This window comes from Scyliorhinus torazame, chromosome 13 (genome assembly GCF_047496885.1).
Source record: "Scyliorhinus torazame isolate Kashiwa2021f chromosome 13, sScyTor2.1, whole genome shotgun sequence".
Lineage (NCBI taxonomy): Eukaryota > Metazoa > Chordata > Chondrichthyes > Carcharhiniformes > Scyliorhinidae > Scyliorhinus > Scyliorhinus torazame.
In genome coordinates, this window is record NC_092719.1 from 205,260,745 (window position 1) to 205,283,127 (window position 22,383).

At 50.3% G+C, this 22,383-nt stretch overlaps 1 protein-coding gene across 5 annotated transcripts in view; it reads left to right on the plus strand.

Moving 5' to 3' along the window:
• twf2 (twinfilin-2) overlaps positions 1 to 22,383 on the plus strand; it is a 149,989-nt gene that overhangs the window by 69,326 nt on the left and 58,280 nt on the right. For all 5 annotated transcript variants that reach the window (XM_072472942.1, XM_072472939.1, XM_072472940.1 and 2 more), the window contains exon 3: positions 21,801 to 21,979. In XM_072472942.1, coding sequence (XP_072329043.1) covers positions 21,801 to 21,979 — 179 coding nt within the window. The remainder of the gene's footprint in view (positions 1 to 21,800; positions 21,980 to 22,383) is intronic.

Genomic DNA, 22,383 nt, shown 5'->3' on the forward strand with positions numbered 1-22,383 from the left:
ATCGTTGCCTTGAAATCAATCCAGAGTATCTTTTATAATATGTATGGTTTTATTTAGCCTTGAATCACTGACAGTAGCTTCTGGAAAGCTTGTTATTAAAATACAATGAAATAAGTTTTCAGCACAGAAGGAAACCATTTGTGTCATCATGGCCAGGATTCTCACCTACCCGGCGGGTCGGGGGGTCCCGACGGGATGGAGTGGCATGAACCACTCTGGCGTCGGGCCGCCCCAAAGGTGCGGATTTTTCTGCACCTTTTGGGGCCAAGCACTCACCGTAAGGGGCTAGGCCCGCGCCGGAGTGGTTTCCGCTCCACCGGCTGGTGTGGAAGGCCTTTGGTGCCACGGCAGCCGGGGCCGAAAGGACTTCGACAGGCGGCGGATGTCCGCGCATGCGCGGGAGCGTCAGCGGCCACTGACATCATCCCCGCGCATGCGCAGGGGGGTGTCTCTTACACGTCGGCCATCGCGGAGGCTGTGGCCGAGGCGGAGGGAAAAGAGTGCCCCCACGGCACAGGCCCGCCCGCGGATCGGTGGGCCCCGATCGTGGGCCGGGCCACCGTGGGGGCACCCCCCGGGGCCAGATCGCCCCCGGGACCCCGGAGCCTGCCCACGCAGCCTAGTCCCGCCAGTAAGAGAGGTGGTTTGATTCACACCGGCGGGACTGGCATGACAGCAGCGGAACTTCGGCCCATCGCGGGCCGGAGAATCGCCGGGGGGGGGGGGGGGGGGGGGGGGGGGGGGGGGCGCAGCACAATTCCTGCCCCCACCGAATATCCGGTGCCGGAGAATTCGGCAACTGGGGGGGGGGGATTCACGCCAGCTCCCGGAGATTCTCCGACCCGGCGGGGGGTCGGAGAATTCCGCCCCATATCTCCCAACTGTTTAAAGCAATTCAAAGCTAATACACTGCCTGACTCTCTTCCCATTGCTCTGGGTATTTAACTGTTTTTTCCTTAAAACATGTGAGGTATGGATTTGATCTAAAGCTCACAATCATTGTTTTCAAATAATCCAAACTAACCGCTTAACAGATTGATTCCAGTAAATAAAATCGAGTCATTTGAAGGACAGCGTGTTCTGACCTCTCTCTTGTCAACTCAGGTCCTCCAAGTTATTACACACCCGATAACTCCATCCACTTCAGAATCATGCTTGTCATCGATCAGATTGTTGCTTATGGACCTGCAGAGTAAAATTATAATGCACCAATTATATTTCTTTATTTCAGTTTAGTTTTTCTTCAATTGTTTATCTTCAGTCATATGGATGAAATAATGAAGGTTTGGTTCCTTCTCTGGGTACAAGTTAAATCTGGGGAAGAGCGTATACTTTCCAGTCAATCCCCCAGGGAGGAGGGCCAATCTGGGGGTGTGGCCTTTTTGTCTTGCCTGGTCTAGCTTCCATTATCTGGGGATCTAGGTGGCCCATGATTGGACTCTGTCCATAAATTGAACTCCACTAGTCTGGTGATTATGTTTAAGTCCAACTTGCAAAAATGGGATATCCTTCCCCTGTCCTTAGTGGGCAGGGCCCAGACTGTCAAAATGAATATCCTCCCGAGATTTGTATTTATTTTTCAGTGTCTCTCCACTTTTCTCCCTAAATCCTTTTTTGTGAGGAATAATAAATTGGTAGCCTCCTTGATATGTCGGATAAGACCCCAAGGACTCGTAGGGCATTTCTTCAGAGGGACAGACAGTCCTGGGGGGGTCTCGCGCTGTCCAATTTGATTTTTTATTATTGGGCAGCCAATATTGAGAAGGTTTTGGGATGGTTCAGCGATTCAGGTTCCATATGGAGAAAGATGGAGGTGAGTTCGCCAGGGGCTCTAGTTTAGGTGTGCTGGTAACAACCTGACTGCCGTTTTCTCCGACAAGAAATCCGGTGATGGTGTCCACTCTGAGGATATGTAAACAATTTAAGCAACATTTTAGGCTTAGCTCCATGTCATTGTTGGCCCCTATCTGTGATAACCACTTATTTATGCCATCGGGTTTGGACTCGACGTTTAGGTCATGGGTCGTGGTGGGGAGTGATGTCTTGAGCGATTTGGGGACTTATTTGTGGAGGGATGGTTTGCCAGTCTGGAGGAGCTGTCGGCGTAGTTTAGACTTTCTGGGACAAATTTGTTCAGATACCTCCGCAATTTTGTGCGAAAAGCCTTTCGGTCATTTCCCTTGGCACCGTCATCATTCTTGCTGAGGAGGATTCTGTCTTTAATACAGTCTGATTGGGGGGAGTATTTCAGGTAGCTATGGGCAGATCCTGTCAGTGGTGCCGGCCCGGATGAAGGTGAAGTGGGAGGGGGAATAGGGACCTATTTTGAATGAGAAAGTGTGGAGTGAGGCCCTTCATAGGGTAAACACCACGTCCTCCTGTGCGTGGCTCAGCCTGATCCAGCTTAAGGTGGTACAGAGGGCTCACCTAACTGAGGCTAGGATGAGTGGTTTCTTTCCAGGGGTAGGAGATAAGTGTGAGCGGTGTTCCTGGGGGGGCCAGCCAATAACACTCTTAAGTTTTGGTCGTTCCCAAGCTGGTAAGTTTTTTGCGTCTCCTTATTTAACACCATGACAGTGATTCTTTTTTTAAAAATATATTTTATTCAAAATTTTTGGCCAACCATGACAGTACCTTGTGTATCCTTTACACAGTAATATAACAATATAAATAACAATGGCCAGTTTTAAGCAAGAAATAAATAATATATAAACAACATCAAAATTAAAAAACAAAACTAAATGGCAACTGCCTTGTCCCAAATAAATACTCTCCAAAAATACAATTCAACAGTCCAATATACAATTACCTATAACAACAACCTATACATATTATACATGTACACTAACATCCCTGAGAGTCCTTCTGGTTCCTCCCCCCTCCCCTACCCCCCCACCTCCTCCTCCTCCTCCTCCTCCTCCTCCTTCTTCCCCCCCCCCCCCCCGGGTTGCTGCTGCTGTCTTCTTCTTTTCCATTCCCTCTATCTTTCTGTGAGGTATTCGACGAACGGTTGCCACCGCCTGGTGAACCCTTGAGCCGATCCCCTTAGGATGAACTTAATCCGTTCCAACTTTATAAACCCTGCCATGTCATTTATCCAGGTCTCCACACCCGGGGGCTTGGCTTCCTTCCACAGCAACAGTATCCTGCGCCGGGCTACTAGGGACGCAAAGGCCAAAACATCAGCCTCTTTCGCCTCTTGCACTCCCGGCTCCTCTATAAACCCTGAATATAGCCAACCCCCAGCTTGGTTCGACCTGGACCCCCACCACCTTCGAAAGCACCTTTGTCACCCCCACCCAAAACCCCTGTAGTGCCGGACATGACCAGAACATGTGGGTGTGATTTGCTGGGCTTCTCGAGCATCTCGCACACCTATCCTCTACTCCAAAAAATTTACTGAGCCGTGCTCCAGTCATATGCACCCTGTGTAACACCTTAAATTGTATCAGGCTTAGCCTGGCACACGAGGACGATGAGTTTACCCTACTTAGGGCATCAGCCCACAGCCCCTCCTCAATCTCCTCCCCCAGCTCCTCTTCCCATTTCCCTTTCAGCTCATCTACCATAATCTCCCCCTCGTCCCTCATTTCCCTAAATATATCTGATACCTTACCGTCCCCCACCCATGTCTTTGAGATCACTCTGTCCTGCACCTCCTGCGTCGGGAGCTGCGGGAATTCCCTCACCTGTTGCCTCGCAAAAGCCCTGAGTTGCATATACCGGAATGCATTCCCTTGGGGCAACCCATATTTTTCGGTCAGCGCTCCCAGACTTGCAAACGTCCCATCTACAAACAGATCTCTCAATTGTGTTACTCCTGCTCTTTGCCATGTTCCAAATCCCCCGTCCATTCTCCCCGGAGCAAACCTATGGTTATTTCTTATCGGGGACCACCCCGAGTCTCCCGTCTTACCCCTATGCCGTCTCCACTGATCCCAGATTTTCAGAGTAGCCACCACCACCGGGCTTGTGGTGTATTTCTTCGGTGAGAACGGCAACGGCGCCATCACCATAGCTTGTAGGCTAGTCCCCCTGCAGGACGCCCTCTCCAATCTCTTCCACGCCGCTCCCTCCTCTTCTCCCATCCACTTGCATACCATTGAGATATTGGCGGCCCAGTAGTACTCACTTAGGCTCGGTAGTGCCAGTCCCCCCCTATTCCTACTACGCTGCAAAAATCCCCTCCTCACTCTCGGGGTCTTCCCGGCCCACACAAAATTCATGATATTCTTCTCAATCCTTTTGAAAAAAGCCTTTGTGATCACCACCGGGAGGCACTGAAACACAAAAAGGAATCTCGGGAGGACCACCATTTTAACCGCCTGCACCCTCCCTGCCAGTGACAGGGACATGTCCCATCTCTTGAAGTCCTCCTCCATCTGTTCCACCAACCGCGTTAAATTTAACCTATGCAATGTACCCCAATTCTTGGCTATCTGGATCCCCAAGTACCTTCCTCAGCGGTAAGTCCTCTATTTCTCTGCTCTGCCCCCCTGGATGCACCACAAACAACTCACTTTTCCCCATGTTCAGTTTATATCCTGAAAATTCTCCAAACTCCCCAAGTATCTGCATTATCTCTGGCATCCCCTCCGCCGGGTCCGCCACATACAACAACAAATCGTCCACATACAGAGATACCCGGTGTTCTTCTCCTCTCCTGAGTACTCCCCTCCACTTCCTGGAACCCCTCAATGCTATTGCCAGGGGCTCAATCGCCAGTGCAAACAATAATAGGGACAGAGGACATCCCTGCCTCGTCCCTCTATGGAGCCGAAAATATGCAGACCCCCGTCCATTCGTGACCACGCTCGCCATCGGGGCCCTATACAGCAGCTGTACCCATCTAATATACTCATCTCCAAAGCCAAATCTCCTCAAACCCTCCCACAAATAATCCCACTCCACTCTATCAAATGCTTTCTCGGCATCCATCGCCACCACTATCTCCGCTTCTCCCTCTGGTGGGGGCATCATCATTACCCCTAGCAGCCTCCGTATATTCGTATTCAGCTGTCTCCCCTTCACAAACCCAGTTTGGTCCTCATGGACCACCCCCGGGACACAATCCTCTATCCTCATTGCCATTACCTTGGCCAGAATCTTAGCGTCTACATTCAGGAGGGAAATAGGCCTATAGGACCCGCATTGCAGCGGGTCTTTTTCTTTCTTTAGGAGAAGCGATATCGTTGCCTCTGACATAGTCGGGGGCAGCTGTCCCATTTCCCTCGCCTCATTAAAGGTTCTCATCAGTAGCGGGACGAGCAAGTCCACATATTTCCTGTAAAATTCAACTGGGAATCCATCCGGTCCCGGAGCCTTCCCCGCCTGCATGCTCCTAATTCCTTTCACTACTTCCTCCATTTCGATCTGTGCTCCCAGTCCCACCCTCTCCTGCTCCTCCACCTTAGGAAATTCCAGCTGGTCCAGAAAACACATCATTCTCTCCTTCCCATCCGGGGGCTGAGCTTCATATAATCTTTCATAGAATGCCTTGAACACTCCATTTACTCTCTCCGCTCCCCGCTCCATCTCTCCCTCCTCATCCCTCACTCCCCCTATTTCCCTCGCTGCTCCCCTTTTCCTCAATTGGTGGGCCAGCAACCTTCTCCCCATATTCGTATTGTACACCCTGTGCCTTCCTCCACTGTGCCTCTGCAGTACCCGTAGTCAGCAAATCAAATTCTACGTGTAGCCTTTGCCTTTCCCTGTACAGTCCCTCCTCTGGTGTCTCCGCATATTGCCTGTCCACCCTCAGAAGTTCTTGCAGCAACCGCTCCCGTTCCCTACTCTCCTGCTTTCCTTTATGTGCCCTGATTGATATCAGCTCCCCTCTAACCACTGCCTTCAGCGCCTCCCAGACCACTCCCACCTGGACCTCCCCATTATCATTGAGTTCCAAGTACTTTTCAATACACCCCCTCACCCTTAGACACACCCCCTCATCCGACATTAGTCCCATGTCCATTCTCCAGGGTGGACGCCGTTCTTTTTCCTCCCCTATCTCCAAGTCCACCCAATGTGGAGCGTGATCCGAGATAGCTATAGCCATATACTCCGTCCCCCTCACCTTCGGGATCAACGCCCTTCCCAAAACAAAAAAGTCTATTCGCGAATAAATAAACAATAAACTTTGTGGACATAGGAGAAAAACGAAAACTCCTTACTCCTAGGTCTACTAAATCTCCATGGGTCTACTCCTCCCATCTGCTCCATAAAGTCTTTAAGCAACTTGGCTGCTGCCGGCCTCCTTCCAGTCCTGGACCTCGATCTGTCCAGTCCTGGTTCCAGCACCGTGTTAAAATCTCCACCCATTACCAACTTCCCCACCTCTAGGTCCGGGATACGTCCTAACATGCACCTCATAAAGTTGGCATCATCCCAGTTCGGGGCATATGCGTTCACTAAGACCACCGCCACCCCCTGTAATTTGCCACTCACCATCACGTATCTGCCCCCACTATCCGCCACTATGGTCTTTGCCTCAAACATTACCCGCTTCCCCACTAATATAGCCACCCCCCTGTTTTTCGCATCTAGCCCCGAATGAAACACCTGCCCCACCCATCCTTTGCGTAGTCTAAGCTGATCTATCAGTTTCAAATGCGTCTCCTGTAACATAACCACATCTGCCTTAAGTTTCTTTAGGTGTGCGAGTACCCGTGCCCTCTTTATCGGCCCGTTCAGCCCTCTCACATTCCACGTGATCAGCCGGGTTGGGGGGCTCTTTACCCCCCCCCCTTGTCGATTAGCCATCCCCTTTTACCCAGCTCCTCACCCGGTTCCCACGCAGCTGTGGCCCCCCCAGGCGGTGCCCCGCCCACCCCACCCCATACCAGCTCCCCCTTCTCCCCAGCAGCAGCAACCCAGTAAATCCCCCCCCCCCCCACCCCCCCCGCTAGATCCCCCACTAGCGTAGTTACACCCCCCATGTTGCTCCCCGAAGTCAGCAAACTCTGGCCAACCTCGGCTTCCCCCCGTGACCTCGGCTCGCACCGTGCGACGCCCCCACCTTCCTGCTTCCCTATTCCCGCCATAATTATCATAGCGCGGGAACAAAGCCCGCGCTTCCCTTTTGGCCCCGCCCCCAATGGCCAACGCCCCCAACTCCTCCACCTCCCTTCCTCCCTCCCCCACAACCTGTGGAAGAGAGAAAAGTTACCGGGTCGCAGGATTAACAACATAAAAATCATCTCTCCCCCCTTTTTCCCCCCTCTTCGCCCCCCATATTCGCCCCACCACTTTGTCTCAAACGTTCTTTTTTAATAACCCACTCATTCCAATTTCTCTTCAACAATAAATGTCCACGCCTCATCCGCCGTTTCAAAGTAGTGGTGCTTCCCTTGATATGTGACCCACAGTCTTGCCGGCTGCAGCATTCCAAATTTGATCTTCTTTTTATGAAGCACCGCCTTGGCCCGATTAAAGCTCGCCCTCCTTCTCGCCACCTCCGCACTCCAGTCTTGATATACGCGGATCACCGCGTTCTCCCATCTGCTGCTCCGAGTTTTCTTTGCCCATCTTAGGACCATCTCTCTGTCCTTAAAACGGAGGAATCTCACCACTATGGCTCGAGGAATTTCTCCAGCCCTCGGTCTTCGCGCCATAACTCGATAGGCTCCCTCCACCTCCAGCGGACCCGTCGGGGCCTCCAATCCCATCAACGAGTGCAGCATCGTGCTCACATATGCCCCGACGTCCGCCCCTTCTGCACCTTCAGGAAGACCAAGAATCGTTAAATTCTTCCTCCTCGCATTATTCTCCAGCACCTCCAGCCTTTCCACACATCGTTTATGGTGTGCCTCGTGCATCTCCGTCTTCACCACCAGGCCCTGTATATCGTCCTCGTTCTCGGCAGCCTTTGCCTTCACGACCCGAAGCTCCCGCTCCTGGGTTTTTTGCTCATCTTTTAGCCCTTCAATCGCCTGTAATATCGGGGCCAACAGCTCCTTCTTCATCTCCTTTTTAAGCTCTTCCACGCAGCGTTTCAAAAACTCGTGTTGTTCAGGGCCCCATATTAAACTGCCACCTTCCGACGCCATCTTGGTTTTTGCTTGCCTTCCTTGCCGCTGCTCTAAAGGATCCACGGCAATCCGGCCACTTTCCTCTCCTTTTTCCATCCGTGCCCAGGGGGGATTCCCTTCTGATTTACCGCACAGTGTTTTTAGCTGTTAAAATTGCCGTTGGGGCTCCTATTAAGAGCCCAAAAGTCCGTTCCACCGGGAGCTGCCGAAACGTGCGACTTAGCTGGTCATCGCCGCACCCGGAAGTCCATGACAGTGATTCTTAACTTCAATCTGGAGCCTTATCCTTTGGTGGCCATTTTTGGGGTGTTGGGTACGCTGGGGCTGTAGACGGGGGTGAAGGCGGATGTTCTCGCCTTTGCCTCGTTAATAGCCCAGAGTGAGTTCTCCTGGGTGGAGGTCTCCTACTCCACCTCGGTGTGCTTGGGTGACATCAGGGGGTCGGTTGAGGGATTTTTCCTAGATGGCAAACATTAATTTCCATCATAGAATCTCTATAGTGCAAAAGGAGGCCATTCGGCCCATCGAGTCTGCACCAACCCTTGGAAAGAATGCCCACACCTCGACCCGATCCCCGTAACCCCACCTGACTTTTTTGAACACAAAGGGACAATTTAGCATGGCCAAACCACCTAACCTGCACATCTTTGGACTGTGGGAGGAAACCGGAGCACCCGGAGGAAACCCACACATGCGCGGGGAGAAAGTGCAAACTCCACACAGTCATCCCAGACTGGAATTGAACCCAGGTCCCTGGCATTGTAAGGCAGCAGTGCTAACCACTATGCCACCGTGTTGCCCTTTAAAGAGTTAGTCACCGTCAGTTGTTGGGGAGGCGGGGCGGTGCTGTTGTGTTTATTGGTGAGGTGAGGGGTTTTTTCTTTTGGATGGGATTTATATCTTCAATAAAAGTATATATTTTTTAAATTGTTTATTTTCAATGTAGAAAATACTTTCAGTATACATTTACTGTCGACATTTCATCGGTGTCCATGCGTTCTCTGCATTATCCTTCGTGAAACAGTTATACAATGTGTATATTAAATCCCAGAGCTCAGATCACAACTTTAGGTCCCAGAATAAACCAGCAATTGGATTAAGATTATGTGAATCTTCTTTATTGGAATTTTTGAGTATGTAGCTGGGGATATTTTTTATGTTGTCATTATATGTGAGATGGCGCAACATTGTTGTGCAAAACATTTTGTCATCCCAGGGATCTGATTTAGAACTGTAGCTCACACTGAAAGGGTGAAGTATTTTTGTTCTGTTGTTGATCGAGTGAACCTGTTAATGAGTGAATCGACAGAAGATCAGTGGGTGGTGTTCATAAAGGAATTTAATGTGATATCAAGCAGTTCATATCCCTGATGGGCAATCGTACTACTTGCCAAAATGAAATCATGAACAACTGAAGAGATAACAGACTATACAATTAAAAGAAAAAATATATTAAAATGCCAAAAGCACAGATGCTGATGAATGGGAAAGTTACAAAGAACAGTAAGGAGTGACAAAGCAGATAGTATGAACATAATAAGGGAGTTTGAAATGGAACTTGCAAGGAATATCAAAATCAAGACAATTTTCACAATTATATTTGGGGGGAAATGGGTGGTGAGGAACAATGTGGGGACTTGAAAACTGGTAACGTGATATTGTCAGTGAAAATAAATAAATGGCCAACATGTTGAATAATTACTTTGTATAAGTGTTTACTGTTTTTTTTAATAAATGTTTTTTATTGGGTTTTTGAACAAAGTATATTTACCGTTATGTACACAGAATAAGATGTATATATATATATAGAAGAGAAGGGCACACACAAACAGACCAAAAAAAAGTAGTAATAAAAAATAAATAAAAAATAAAGTAACTGGTAAGGTATTATGCACCAGCTCAACAGCAGCAACTCTGTACAGTTGGCAATATTACTTATAACACATAAGTAGGCATCTGTTTGTGGGGAGGGGGGTGGGGAGAGACTGGGGAGGTAGATATACATTTAGGTGCTGGAGAAATAATTACAGTGGGCAATACTCGAATGGGCCGGGTGTTGGTGTTGTCACTTGCTTCTCCCGGACGCGTTTCGCTGCCGTTGTCGTCTCGCGCTCACCTCTTCTTCAGCCGTTCGTCCCTTCTTTCGCCTGGATTCTCCTTGCTCTCTGTTGCTGTAGATGCCAAGTTTGTTATTGTTTCCCGTGCCCTCCTTCCTGCTGTCATTTCCCTGCCTCCCCCCCCCCCCCCACCTCCCTGGTTCTCCTCTATTGTTCCCTGTCTCTTCACTCTTTCCCCCCTCCTCCCCCCCCCCCCCTTCTGCCCCCTCTCCCCCTCCTCTTTCTTTCCTCTTAGGTTTAGCTGTCCACCCCCCCCCCAATAGTCCTCAACACCGGGGCCCCGCAAGGCTGCGTACTTAGCCCCCTACTCTACTCCCTGTACACACACGACTGCGTGTCAAAACTTGGTCCCAACTCCATCTACAGGTTTGCTGACGATACGACCATAGTGGGCCGGAACTCGAATAACGACGAGTCAGAATACAGGCGGGAGATAGAGAACCTAGTGGAGTGGTGTAGCGACAACAATCTCTCCCTCAATGCCAGCAAAACTAAAGAGCTGGTCATTGACTTCAGGAAGCAAAGTACTGTACACACCCCTGTCAGCATCAACGGGGCCGAGGTGGAGATGGTTAGCAGTTTCAAACTCCTAGGGGTGCACATCTCCAAAAATCTGTCCTGGTCCACCCACGTCGACGCTACCACCAAGAAAGCACAACAGCGCCTATACTTCCTCAGGAAACTAAGGAAATTCGGCATGTCCACATTAACCCTTACCAACTTTTACAGATGCACCATAGAAAGCATCCTATCGGGCTGCATCACAGCCTGGTATGGCAACTGCTCGGCCCAGGACCGCAAGAAACTTCAGAGAGTCGTGAACACCGCCCAGTCCATCACACAAACCTGCCTCCCATCCATTGACTCTATCTACATCTCCCGCTGCCTGGGGAAAGCGGGCAGCATAAGCAAAGATCCCTCCCACCCGGCTTACGCATTCTCCCAACTTCTTCCATCGGGCAGGAGATACAGAAGTCTGAGAACACGCACGAACAGAATCAAAATCAGCTTCTTCCCCACTGTCACCAGACTCCTAAATGACCCTCTTATGGACTGACCTCATTAACACTACACCCTGTATGCTTCATCCGCTGCCAGTGCTTATGTAGTTACATTGTATATGTTGTGTTGCCCTATTATGTATTTTTTTTTCTTCCCTTTTCTTCCCATGTATTTAATGATCTGTTGAGCTGCTCGCAGAAAAATACTTTTCACTGTACCTCGGTACACGTGACAATAAACAAATCCAATTCAATCCAATCCCTCCCCCCCTCTCCCGGTCTATCTCTCCCTCTCATGCCTTGGCTACTTTCCCCTGATTCTTGGCTACCTGGCTATTCTTCTAGTTGTTCGTTGGCCACAAACAGGTCCCGGAACAATTGGGTGAATGGCTCCCATGTTCTGTGGAAGCCGCCGTCTGACCCTCGGATGGCGAATTTGATTTTCTCCATTTGGAGAGATTCTGAGAGGTCGGACAGCCAGTCTGCAGCTTTGGGTGGTGCTGCTGACCACCAGCCGAACAGGATTCTACGGTGGGCGATCAGGGAGGCAAAGGCAAGGGCGTCCACCCTCCTCCCCAAGAATAGATCTGGCTGGTCTGATACCCCGAAGATTGCCACTTTCGGGTATGGCTCCACCCTCATCCCCACCACTTTGGACATTGCCTCGAAGAAGGCTGTCCAGTACCCCGCAAGTCTGGGACAAGATCAGAACACGTGGGCGTTGTTGGCTGGGCCTCCTTGGCACCTTGACATCTATCCTCCACCTCCAGGGAGAACCTACTCATACGGGTTCTTGTTAAGTGGGCTCTATGGGACTTCCGGTGGCGGCTATGAGGGAGTAGGTCGCACATTTGGTGGCTCCCGTTTCGGTCAGAGTTTTGGACCTTTTCCCCTGACTTTTTTGCGCTTTTGAGCATGGAACTGGAAAGCAATAGTACTCAGGCACAGGACCCATACAGAATTATATGGACCTAAGAAACCGGAGGGACCGTAAACAGCAGAAGAAGTGGTCGAGTAAGGGCACAGTGGAGGCTGTGAGAGGGACCAGCATGGCTGGTGTGCAGAGCAAGGCGTCGACAGCCCAGCCCACAATGGAGCAGCTGCTGCAGACTATGCAGGAGGGCTTTTTGGCTCTGAAGCGTGACAACTTTGAGCCGCTACAGAAGTCGATTGACTGGATTGGAAAAAAGGCTGGATGATCAGGCTGAGAAGCTCCAGCAGTTGGAGAAGTCAGTGGAGGAGCAGGCTGACTTTCAAGCGGTGGCGGATGTGGAGATTCGGAGGCTGAGGGGCCAGCAAAAAGTGCTTATGGAAAGGCTAGAGGACCTGGACAACAGATCACGTCGGCAGAACGTGAGAATCGTGGGCCTCCCGGAGGGGGCAGAGGGGCTGGACGCTACCGCGTTTGTGGAGGGTATGTTTCAGAAGTTGCTGGGGAACGAGGTGTTCCCACGCCCGCCGGTGGTGGACAGGGCACACACAGTGCAGGTGAGGCAGCCGTGACAAGGGGGTCCCCCACAAGCAATGGTGATACACTTTCACAGGTACCTGGAGAAGGAACGGGTGCTGCAATGGGCAAAGAGCACACAAAGCTGTACTTGGGACAATACCACCATGCGTGTTTACCAAGATTTGAGCGCTGAGGTGGCCAGGAGGAGGGGATGCTACACGCAGGTGAAGGAGATACTGTATAAAAACAAGGTGAAATTCAGGCTGCTTTTTCCGGCGCGACTGTGGGTTACGTATGAGGGTTGCACCACTGTTTTGAGGAACCCGAAGAGGTGATGGACTTCATTAAGAAACAAGGGCTGGCCCTGAGCTGAGGACGTTTGGACTCATGTCAGAACTTTTAAGTATATGTGGTGTCTCTCCCGTTTTGCAAATTGCCTGCATGTTAGGGTCCGTTTTTGTCGTTCTTTTTTTCGACCTTTTTAGGATGTTGGAAGGTGGTAGAGATGTGGTTTTTTTTGCGTGGTTTACCTGAATGTTTCCTTTTTGGGCTCTTTGATTAGTTGGAGTTTGGCTGGGGGGAAATTAATAACAAAAACAGTTAAAAGGGTTGGGTTAAGATGGATGCTTCAGGGGAACATTGTGCAATCTTTTTCTGTGTCTGTATGGGAAGGACTGAGAGTCCCTGTTACTTCTTATCTTTTTTTTCTTGTTTAACTTGACTTGTGCTATTGTGGGGGTTGTTTATGACTTTAATGGAGTGTTTCCTTAAGTCAAGCTGATCTGGGGAAGTGGTATGGATGGGTCGGGGGAGGGGTGACTGGGAACAATGGGTGGGAGACGCGCTGGAGCCGAGGCTGGGAGCCCCAGGCTAGCTGAGTGGGGCTAGTCAACGGTAGCCGAGGTGGGGGGTGTGCATATAGTTAGATTAGAGCAGGGGTTAGGTGATAGGATGGTGTTGCTGGGGGAGGGAAGGGGGGGAGTTGTTCTGCTGACGGGGATGGAAACTGGGCATGGCAACAGTGAGGATGTCATGGGTGGAGCCGGTCAGGAGGCGAGCCAGATGAAGCGCAACACATGGCTGGGGGGCTGGCCAAGGAAAGGGGATGGCTGATCGGCAAAGGGGAGGGGCAAAGTGCCCCCCAACCAGGCTGATCACCTGGAATGTTAGAGGGTTAAAAGGGCCAGTGAAGAGGGCGCCTGTGTTTGCGCATCTGCAGGTTCTGAAGGCAGACATAGTCATGCTGCAGGAGACAGACCTGAAAGTGGCAGACCAGGTTAGGTTAAGGAAGGGCTGAGTCAGTGAGATCTTTCATTCGGGGCTTGATTCTAAGACAAGGGGGGCTGCGATCCTGATTAATAAAAGGGTACAATTTGAGGCGGAAGGTACAGTCATGGATGGGGGTGGCAGGTTCGTTATGGTGAGGGGTAAGCTCGAAGGGGTGAGAGTAGTCCTGGTTAGTGTGTATGTCCCTAATTGGGACAATGTGGATTTTATTAGGAGGATGCTGGGGAAGATCCCCGACTTGGACTCGCGTAAGCTGATCATGGGCGGGAACTTTAATACTGGACCCAAGCCTGGACCGGTCATGTTCAAGAATGGGCAGGTTGCCAGCGATGGCAAAGGAACTGAGAAGGTTCATGGAGCAAACGGGGGGAGCAGATCCGTGGAGACTTAGCCGACCGACGGTGAGGGAGTTCTCTTACTACTCCCATGTCCCAAGGTGTATTCCCGAATCGACTACTTTGTTGTGAGTAGGGATCTGCTGGCCGGAATGGTGGGGGCAGAATATTCGGCAATTGCCATATCGGACCATGCGCCGCACTGGGTAGACCTGCAGTTTTGCAAGGACAGCTTTCAGCGCCCACCATGGAGGCTGGAAGTTGGACTACTCGCGGACGAGGCGGTGTGCGAGAGGCTGAGGAAATGCATGCAGAATTACCTGCAGGTGAACGATACTGGAGAAGTCTCGGCAGCGGTGCTCTGGGAGGCGCTGAAGGCAGTTGTGAGAGGGGAGCTGATTTCAATCCGTGCATACAGGGACAGGACAGACAGGGCAGAGACGGACCGACTGATTAAGGAAATTCTACGGACGGACAGGAGTTACGCGGAATCCCCGAGGCCAGACTTACTCAGGAAATGACAGAGGCTGCAGGCCGAATTTGAGGTGCTGACTACAGGCAAGGCTGTAGAGCAGCTTAAAAAGGTGCGATTTATGAGCATGGGGAGAAGGCCAGTAGAATGCTTGCGCAACAACTAAGGAAGAGGGCAGCGGCTAGGGAAATAGGGACGGTAGTGGATGGGGAGGGTAATCCAGTGGGTGACCCGGCAGGGCTGAACAAGGTCTTTACGGACTTTTATAGGAAGCTGTACTCTTCGGAACCCCCCCGGGGGACCTGGGGGGATAAGGCGATTCCTGGACGGACTGACCTTCCCAAGAGTGGGGAGGGGGTTGGTGGACGGACTGGGGGCCCTGGTCAGGATCGAAGAGGTATTGGGGAGCCTGAAGGTCATGCAGTCGGGTAAAGCCCCGGGGCCAGACGGGTATCCGGTGGAGTTTTACAAAAAATTTGCCGGGATAGTGGGGCCGGTGCTGGTTAGGGTCTTTAACGAGGCAAGAGACAGAGGGAGTTTACCCCCAACGATGTCGCAGGCCACCATCTCGCTTATTCTGAAACGGGATAAGGACCCGGAGGCTTGTGGGTCATACAGGCCGATCTCTTTGATCAACGTAGACGCCAAGTTACTGGCCACGATCTTGGCGACTAGAATTGAGGACTGTGTATCGGATGTAATTGTGGAGGACCAAACCGGGTTTGTAAAGGGGAGGCAGCTGGTAAGCTGCTTAACGTGATTATGATGCCCCCGGAGAGTAGGGAGGTAGAGATAGTGGTAGCCATGGATGCTGAAAAGGCTTTTGACCGGGTCGAGTGGGATTATCTGTGGGAGGTACTAGGGCGGTTCGGGTTCGGGTCGGGGTTCATCGACTGGGTTAGGCTATTATATCAGGCCCTGGAGGCGAGTGTAAGGACGAACAGGATGACATCGGACTACTTTAGACTGCACCGTGGGACAAGACAGGGCTGCCCTCTCTCCCCACTGCTGATTGCACTGGCTATAGAGCCACGGGCAATTGCACTGAGAGCTTCTAGGGGCTGGAAAGGGCTGGTCTGGGGGGGGGGAGTGGAACATAGAGTCTCGTTATACGCAGACGATCTGCTGTTATATGTATCGGACCGAATGGTGGGGATGGACGGTATCATGGCAACCCTGAGTGAATTTGGCCGGTTCTCCGGATACAAACTGAACACGGCTAAGAGTGAGTTGTTTGTAATTCAGGCGAGGGGGCAGGAGAGTAGGCTGAAGGAGTTGCCGTTCAGGCTAGTGGGGGAGAGTTTCCGATATTTGGGGATTCAGGTGGCACGGGACTGGGGCAAGTTGCATAAGCTCAACCTGTCCCGACTGGTGGAACGAGTGAGGGAGGAGATCCGGAGGTGGGATGCGCTCTCACTGTCATTGGCGGGGAGGGTGCAGACTGTTAAGATGACGATTCACCCGCGGTTCTTGTTTGTTTTTCAGTGTCTCCCCATCTTTATCCCGCGGTCCTTCTTTAAGAGGCTGAATAAAATTATTCTGGGATTTGTATGGGCAGGGAAGTCCCCGCGGGTTAAGAGGGTGATGCTCGAAAGGTACATAGGAGAAGGGGGGCTGGCGTTGGCGTTGCCGAACTTCAGCAACTATTATTGGGCGGCCAACATAGCGATGATGAGGAAATGTGGGGTCGGTTTGGGAGCGGATGGAGGCTGCTTCGTGCAGGGGCCCTAGCTTAGCAACCCTGGTCACGCCGCCTCTGCCGCTTCCGCCGGCACGGTACTCCACCAGCCCGATAGTGGTGGCGGCTCTTCGGATCTGGGGTCAGTGGAGGAGGCATGTAGGGGAGGTAAGAGCATCGGTGTGGACCCCAATCTGCGGCAACCACCGATTTGCCCCGGGGAACATGGACAGGGGGTATCGACTGTGGAGGATGGCGGGGATTGTGAGGATGGGGGATCTGTTCCTGGAAGGGAGCTTTCCGAGCATGAGGACGCTGGAGGAAAGGTTTGGGCTGGGGAGGGGGAACAAATTTAGATACTTACAGGTGAGCGATTTTGTACGCAGACTGGTGCCGTCCTTCCCACGTCTCCCACCGAAGGGGAGGCAGGGCAGGGTAGTTTCTAGGGAAGAGGTGGGAGAGGGTAGAGTCTCAGACGTCTACAAGGAACTAATGGGAGCTGAGGATACGCAGACCGAGGACCTGAAGCTTAAGTGGGAAGAGGAGCTCGGGAAGGGAGCTGGAGGACGGTATCTGGGCAGAAGCCCTGAGCAGAGTAAACACGACCGCAACATGCACCAGGCTCAGCCTGCTCCAGTTTACGGTCATGCACCGGACCCACACGACGGTGGCCCGGATGAGCAAATTCTTCGGGCTGGAGGACAAGTGTGCTAGATGCGCCGGAGGGCCAGCTAACCATATACACATGTTCTGGTCGTGCCCTAAACTCGGGGAGTATTGGCAGGGATTCGCAGATGTCCCAGGTATTGAACCCTGAGGTGGCAATCTTTGGGGTTTCGGAGAACCCGGGAGTCCAGGAGGAGAGAGAGGCCGACGTTCTGGCCTTTGTTTCCCTGGTAGCCCGGCGACGAATACTGTTAGCATGGAGGGACTCAAAGCCCCCGAGGGCTGAGGTATGGCTATCGGACATGGCGAGCTTTCTTGGCCTAGAGAAAGTCAAGTTCGCCTTGAGAGGTTCGCTATTAGGGTTCGCCCGAAGGTGGCAGCCATTTATTGACTTCTTCGCAGAGGAGTAAGCGGCAGCAGGGGGTGGTGGGGGTGGTTTGGGTGGGGGGGAGGGGGGGTAGAGCAGAGTAGAATTTGTGTCTTGACTTCTTTTTTTTCGTACTGTACAATGTCACTTTTCTCTATGCCTAAAATACCTGAATAAAATTGTTTGTTAAAAAAAAAGTGGGCTCTATGTACCACTTTTAGTTGTGTCAGGCTGAGCCTTGCGCACATGGAGATGGAGTTGACCCTATGCAGTGCTTCGCTCCAGAGTCCCCACCCTATTTCAATTCCCAGGTCCTCCTCCCATTTCTTTCTTGTTGCGTCCAGTACAGTGTCGGCCCTTTCTACCAGTCAGTCATACATGTCGCTACAGTTTCCTTTACCTAGTATGCTTGCGTCCAGTAATTCTTCCAGTAATGTCTGTCGTGGCGGTTATAGGTGCGGCGAGGAGGCCTCCTGCAGGGGGACCTCGCTCCGGTCCCTCGCCACCGCAGCACTCCCATCCCCACCCAAAAAACACTCCAGCAGTCCAGTGGTGGTAGCCACCCTCCAGACCTGGAACCAGTTACGGCAGCAATTCGGCCTGACCAAAATGTCCGACAAAGCCCCCATTTGCAACAACCATAGGTTCGCGCCAGCATTCACTGACACCACCTTTAAAAGTCGAGACAGGATGCGGGAGACACTGAAGTCAGGGACCTATACACCGATGGCAGGTTCACAACACTGGACGGACTGATGGAGAGATTCCAGCTAGCTAAGGGCAACAAACTCAGATACCTGCAGCTTAAAAACAACCTGCGGAAGGAGACAAGGACGTACCCGCGACCACCTCGACAGATGCTACTAGAAGAACTACTGGATGCAAACATTCTACATAGAGGAAACTGTAGCGACATGTACGAACGACTGATGGAGAGGGCCGACACTGTACTAGATGCGACAAGGAGGAAATGGGAGAAAGACTTTGGGCTCGAAATAGGGTGGGGACTCTGGAGCGAAGCACTACATAGGGTCAACTCCAGCTCCGTGTGCACAAGACTCAGCCTGACGCAACTAAAGGTGGTGCATAGAGCCCACTTTACAAGAACCCAAATGACTAGGTTCTTCCCGAAGGTGGAGGACAGATGTGAACGGTGCCAAGGAGGCCCGGCTAACCATGTCCACATGTTCTGGTCTTGCCACAGACTGGACAGCCTTCTTCGAGGCAATGTCCAAAGTGGTGGGAATGAGGGCGGAGCCGTGTCCAAAAGTGGCAGTTTTTGGGGTATCAGACCAGCCAGATCTCTTCATGGGGAGGAAGGCAGATGCCCTTGCCTTTGCCTCCCTGAGCACCTGCCACAGAATCCTGCTTAGCTGGCACTCAGCAGCACAACCTAAAGCTGCAGATTGGCTGTCCGACCAATCGCAATATCTCCAAATGGAGAAAATCTAATTCGCCATCCGAGGTTCGGAAGATGGTTTCCTCAGAACATGGAAGCCATTCAGCCAACTGTCCCAGGTCTTGTTTGTGGCCAACGAACAAACAAATAGATAAACAAGTAGCTAAGAGTCAGGGGAAAGTAGTCAATCCATGAGAGAAGAGAGGGAAGGGGCAGCATGGTGGCACAGTTGTTAGCAGTGATGCCTCACGGCATCAAGGTCCCAGGTTCAATCCCGGCCCTGGGTCACTATCCGTGTGGAGTTTGCACATTCTCCCTGTATTTGCATGGGTCTCACCCCCCCAAAACCCAAAGATGTGCAAGGTAGGTGAATTGGCAACGCTAAATTGCCCCTTAATTGGAAAAAAAATGAATTGGGTACTCCAAATTTAGGGGAAAAAAGAGAAGAGAGGGATGGGAGGAAGGTGGGGGGTGGGGGTAGGGCAGTGCAAGAGGGAGTAGACAGACACAGCTGAAAAGAAAGGGGAGCAGTAGAGAGGGAGGGGGAAAGGGAGGTAGGGGGAAAGGGAGGTAGGGAGGGAGGAAGGACGAGTGGAGAAGAACAACAGAAGGGAGCCAGATGGGAGGAAAGAGGAGGGAACACAAATTGGAGGAAGAGCGCAGGAAACTTCAATGACCACAACAAGCACAGCAGGGCAAAAGAGAGTAAGTAAGTACAGGAAGAAAGAACGACAGACGGCCGAAGCTGAGGCAAATGGACAGAAATAAAAAAGAAAACCAACCAAGAGATGCAAGTGACATCAGGGGCACTACCCAGGTGCCCCTCCCACCCGGTTTTGTTTTGCTAGTTTAGTATTTGATTAAAAAAACTGAAAAAATGGGGGAGAAAGCCCACCCCCCCCCCCCCCCCCCCCCGCCCCACCCAGTGGCATGTGCAATGACATTTTCTCTGTATACTTCCCCTGTTGTTATGATAGACATATCATAGAATTTACAGTGCAGAAGGAGGCCATTCAACCCATCGAGTCTGCACCGGCTCTTGGAAAGAGCACCCTACCCAAATCCATACCTCTACCCTATCCTCATTACCCAGTAACCCCACCCAACACTAAGGGCAATTTTGGACACTAAGGACAATTTAGCATGGCCAATCCACCTAACCTGCACATCTTTGGACTGTGGGAGGAAACCGGAGCACCCGGAGGAAACCCACGCACACACGAGGAGGATGTGCAGACTCCGCACAGACAGTGACCCAAGCCGGAATCGAACCTGGGACCCTGGAGCTGTGAAGCAATTGTGCTATCCACAATGCTACCGTGCTGCCCTAAATTGGTGTTATCTTCCCACCCCTTGATTTCTTAGTTTTGTAGTTTTTTTTGTTATTTCTTTTTGGTTTCTCTGTGTGTACATCTGTAAATATACCATGTATAAAACCCAATAAAAACATTCTTAAAATAAAAGTAACCTGTGTGCAGAAATAAAGACAAGACTTTGGTTCTAGAACCAATGTGGGCTAGAATTCTTCAGCCGTTCGCTGGCGGCTCGATTCTCTGGCTCCGCCGGCAGCACACCCCTGTCCAACCAATGCAGGTTTTCCGGAGGCGTAGGGTGGCTTCAATGGGAATTCCCATTGACAGGAATTCTGCCACTAGCGATCAACGCGCCGTCTTCCACCACCGATAAACACACGGCTAGGATACTGGACAATCTTGCCCATGATGTTTGAAATTAAGTAATCGGTGATTTTCTGGGATTGCAGATGTCAATTTTCTGTAGGGGGAAATTTTGCAATTTTATAATTGCAAAAGAAAAGTTTACTAATCACTAGTACTCAAAATTATTCTACAATAAAAGCAATACAATTGTAATTAAATAAACATAAAGCAGGAAACCATGGAGTAATTTATTCCAATTAAAAGTACATGAACTTTCAAAGCCAACAGCGCGGGTTCAATTCCCATACCAGCTGAGAATTCTGAATTGTCCCTCTGTGTACCCGAACAGACGCCAGAATGTGGAGACCAGGGGCTTTTCAGAGTAACTTCATTGCAGTGTTAATGTAAGCCTACTTGTGACAATAAAGGTTATTTGTTCATTGGGACTGCTTTCGTTTCACATTTACTTTTGATTTTTATCTTTAGTCAAATAATGGAAGAATTTTGTGCTTGCTATATATAGTATATAAATTCAAAGCAGGGTGTATTGTGTACACACATCTAAGTATCGGAAGATCCATTTTTGAACATGTTTGTTTTGAAAGACTAATTTATTGGAGAATTTATCCAATTTATGCTTAGAAGTTGATTTTTATATTACATGCTTGTCTGAACAAAGGATTACAGTTCCTCCTATTGCAAGATAAAGAAAATAATAAATTGTTTTTGTTTTGTTGATTTTATAACCAGGATAATGGATGATTGGGTATCGAACAGTTTCCATTTAGGGCAAATGGTGTCAGCATCAAACATTCTCAGATCCAAGATGTGACAATTCTGCTTAAAGCATGTGTCCATTGTTGATGCATGTCATTCTGCAAGAATAGATAGACACACATCTGTGCAGTCCGCTGTGCAGTATCTGCCAGACCTCTGGCACCAGCTACTGTGGGATGCACACGAGCGGCTCCAGATGTACTCAATCTGTGATTTTTGTTTGTTGTTTAAAGCAAGTACCTCCTTTTTGCTCACCACCTGACTTTGTGGTTGTGATGTGTTTCAGGTGTCTTTTATTCTTTTACCAGTTAATAGTTTGGTTGGTCGCACTATTAAACTAAAAAGTGTATAGTGTGCTTAAATTTGAAAATACTTTGCCATATTACAGTAACAACAGTTTGAATGTTATTGCGTTTCTCAGCTTTGTCTGCATTTTATATTTTAAAAACTATAAAACAGGAATTTTCAGAAGATAGTTTTAGTTACCTTGCTATTAATACTTGAACAAACTGGACACAAAATAATTGTGGAATATGAAATTAACTGTGTGTGTAAATCTCTTCTAGAGCAGTTAGTGTTGGGGATGTACAAGGAGCCATCCCAGGCATGGGACAGAGACTACGACAATTTAATCCTTCCCCTATTGGAGGACATGCAGCCATGCTACATCCTTTATCGCCTTGACAGCCAGAATGCACAGGGCTACGAATGGCTCTTTATTTCCTGGTCACCTGATCATTCCCCTGTAAGTTGTGCACTATCTTTATTCAATAGATCTAACATTAAGAATGTTAAGTGGTTAGTCAAATTTGGAAGAGAAGAAGGTAGATTAACCTGGACACATTCAGGCTTGGGCTAATGTGTGGTGCGAATGTTGTTTGTCACCTAAGTGACAGGCAATGATCATCATCAACAAGAGAGACTGTATCCATTTAGCCTTGACATTCAATGGCATTACCATTGCTGAATTCCCCCACCATCAACATCCTGGGGGTTGTAGTTGACCAGTAACTGAACTAGGTCAAATACTGTGGCTACAAGAGCAGGTCAGCTAGAATTCTGTGGAGAGTAACTCACCTCCTGACTCCCCAAAGGCACAAGTCAGGAGTGTGGTGGAATACTCTCCACTTGCCTGGATGAGTGCAACTC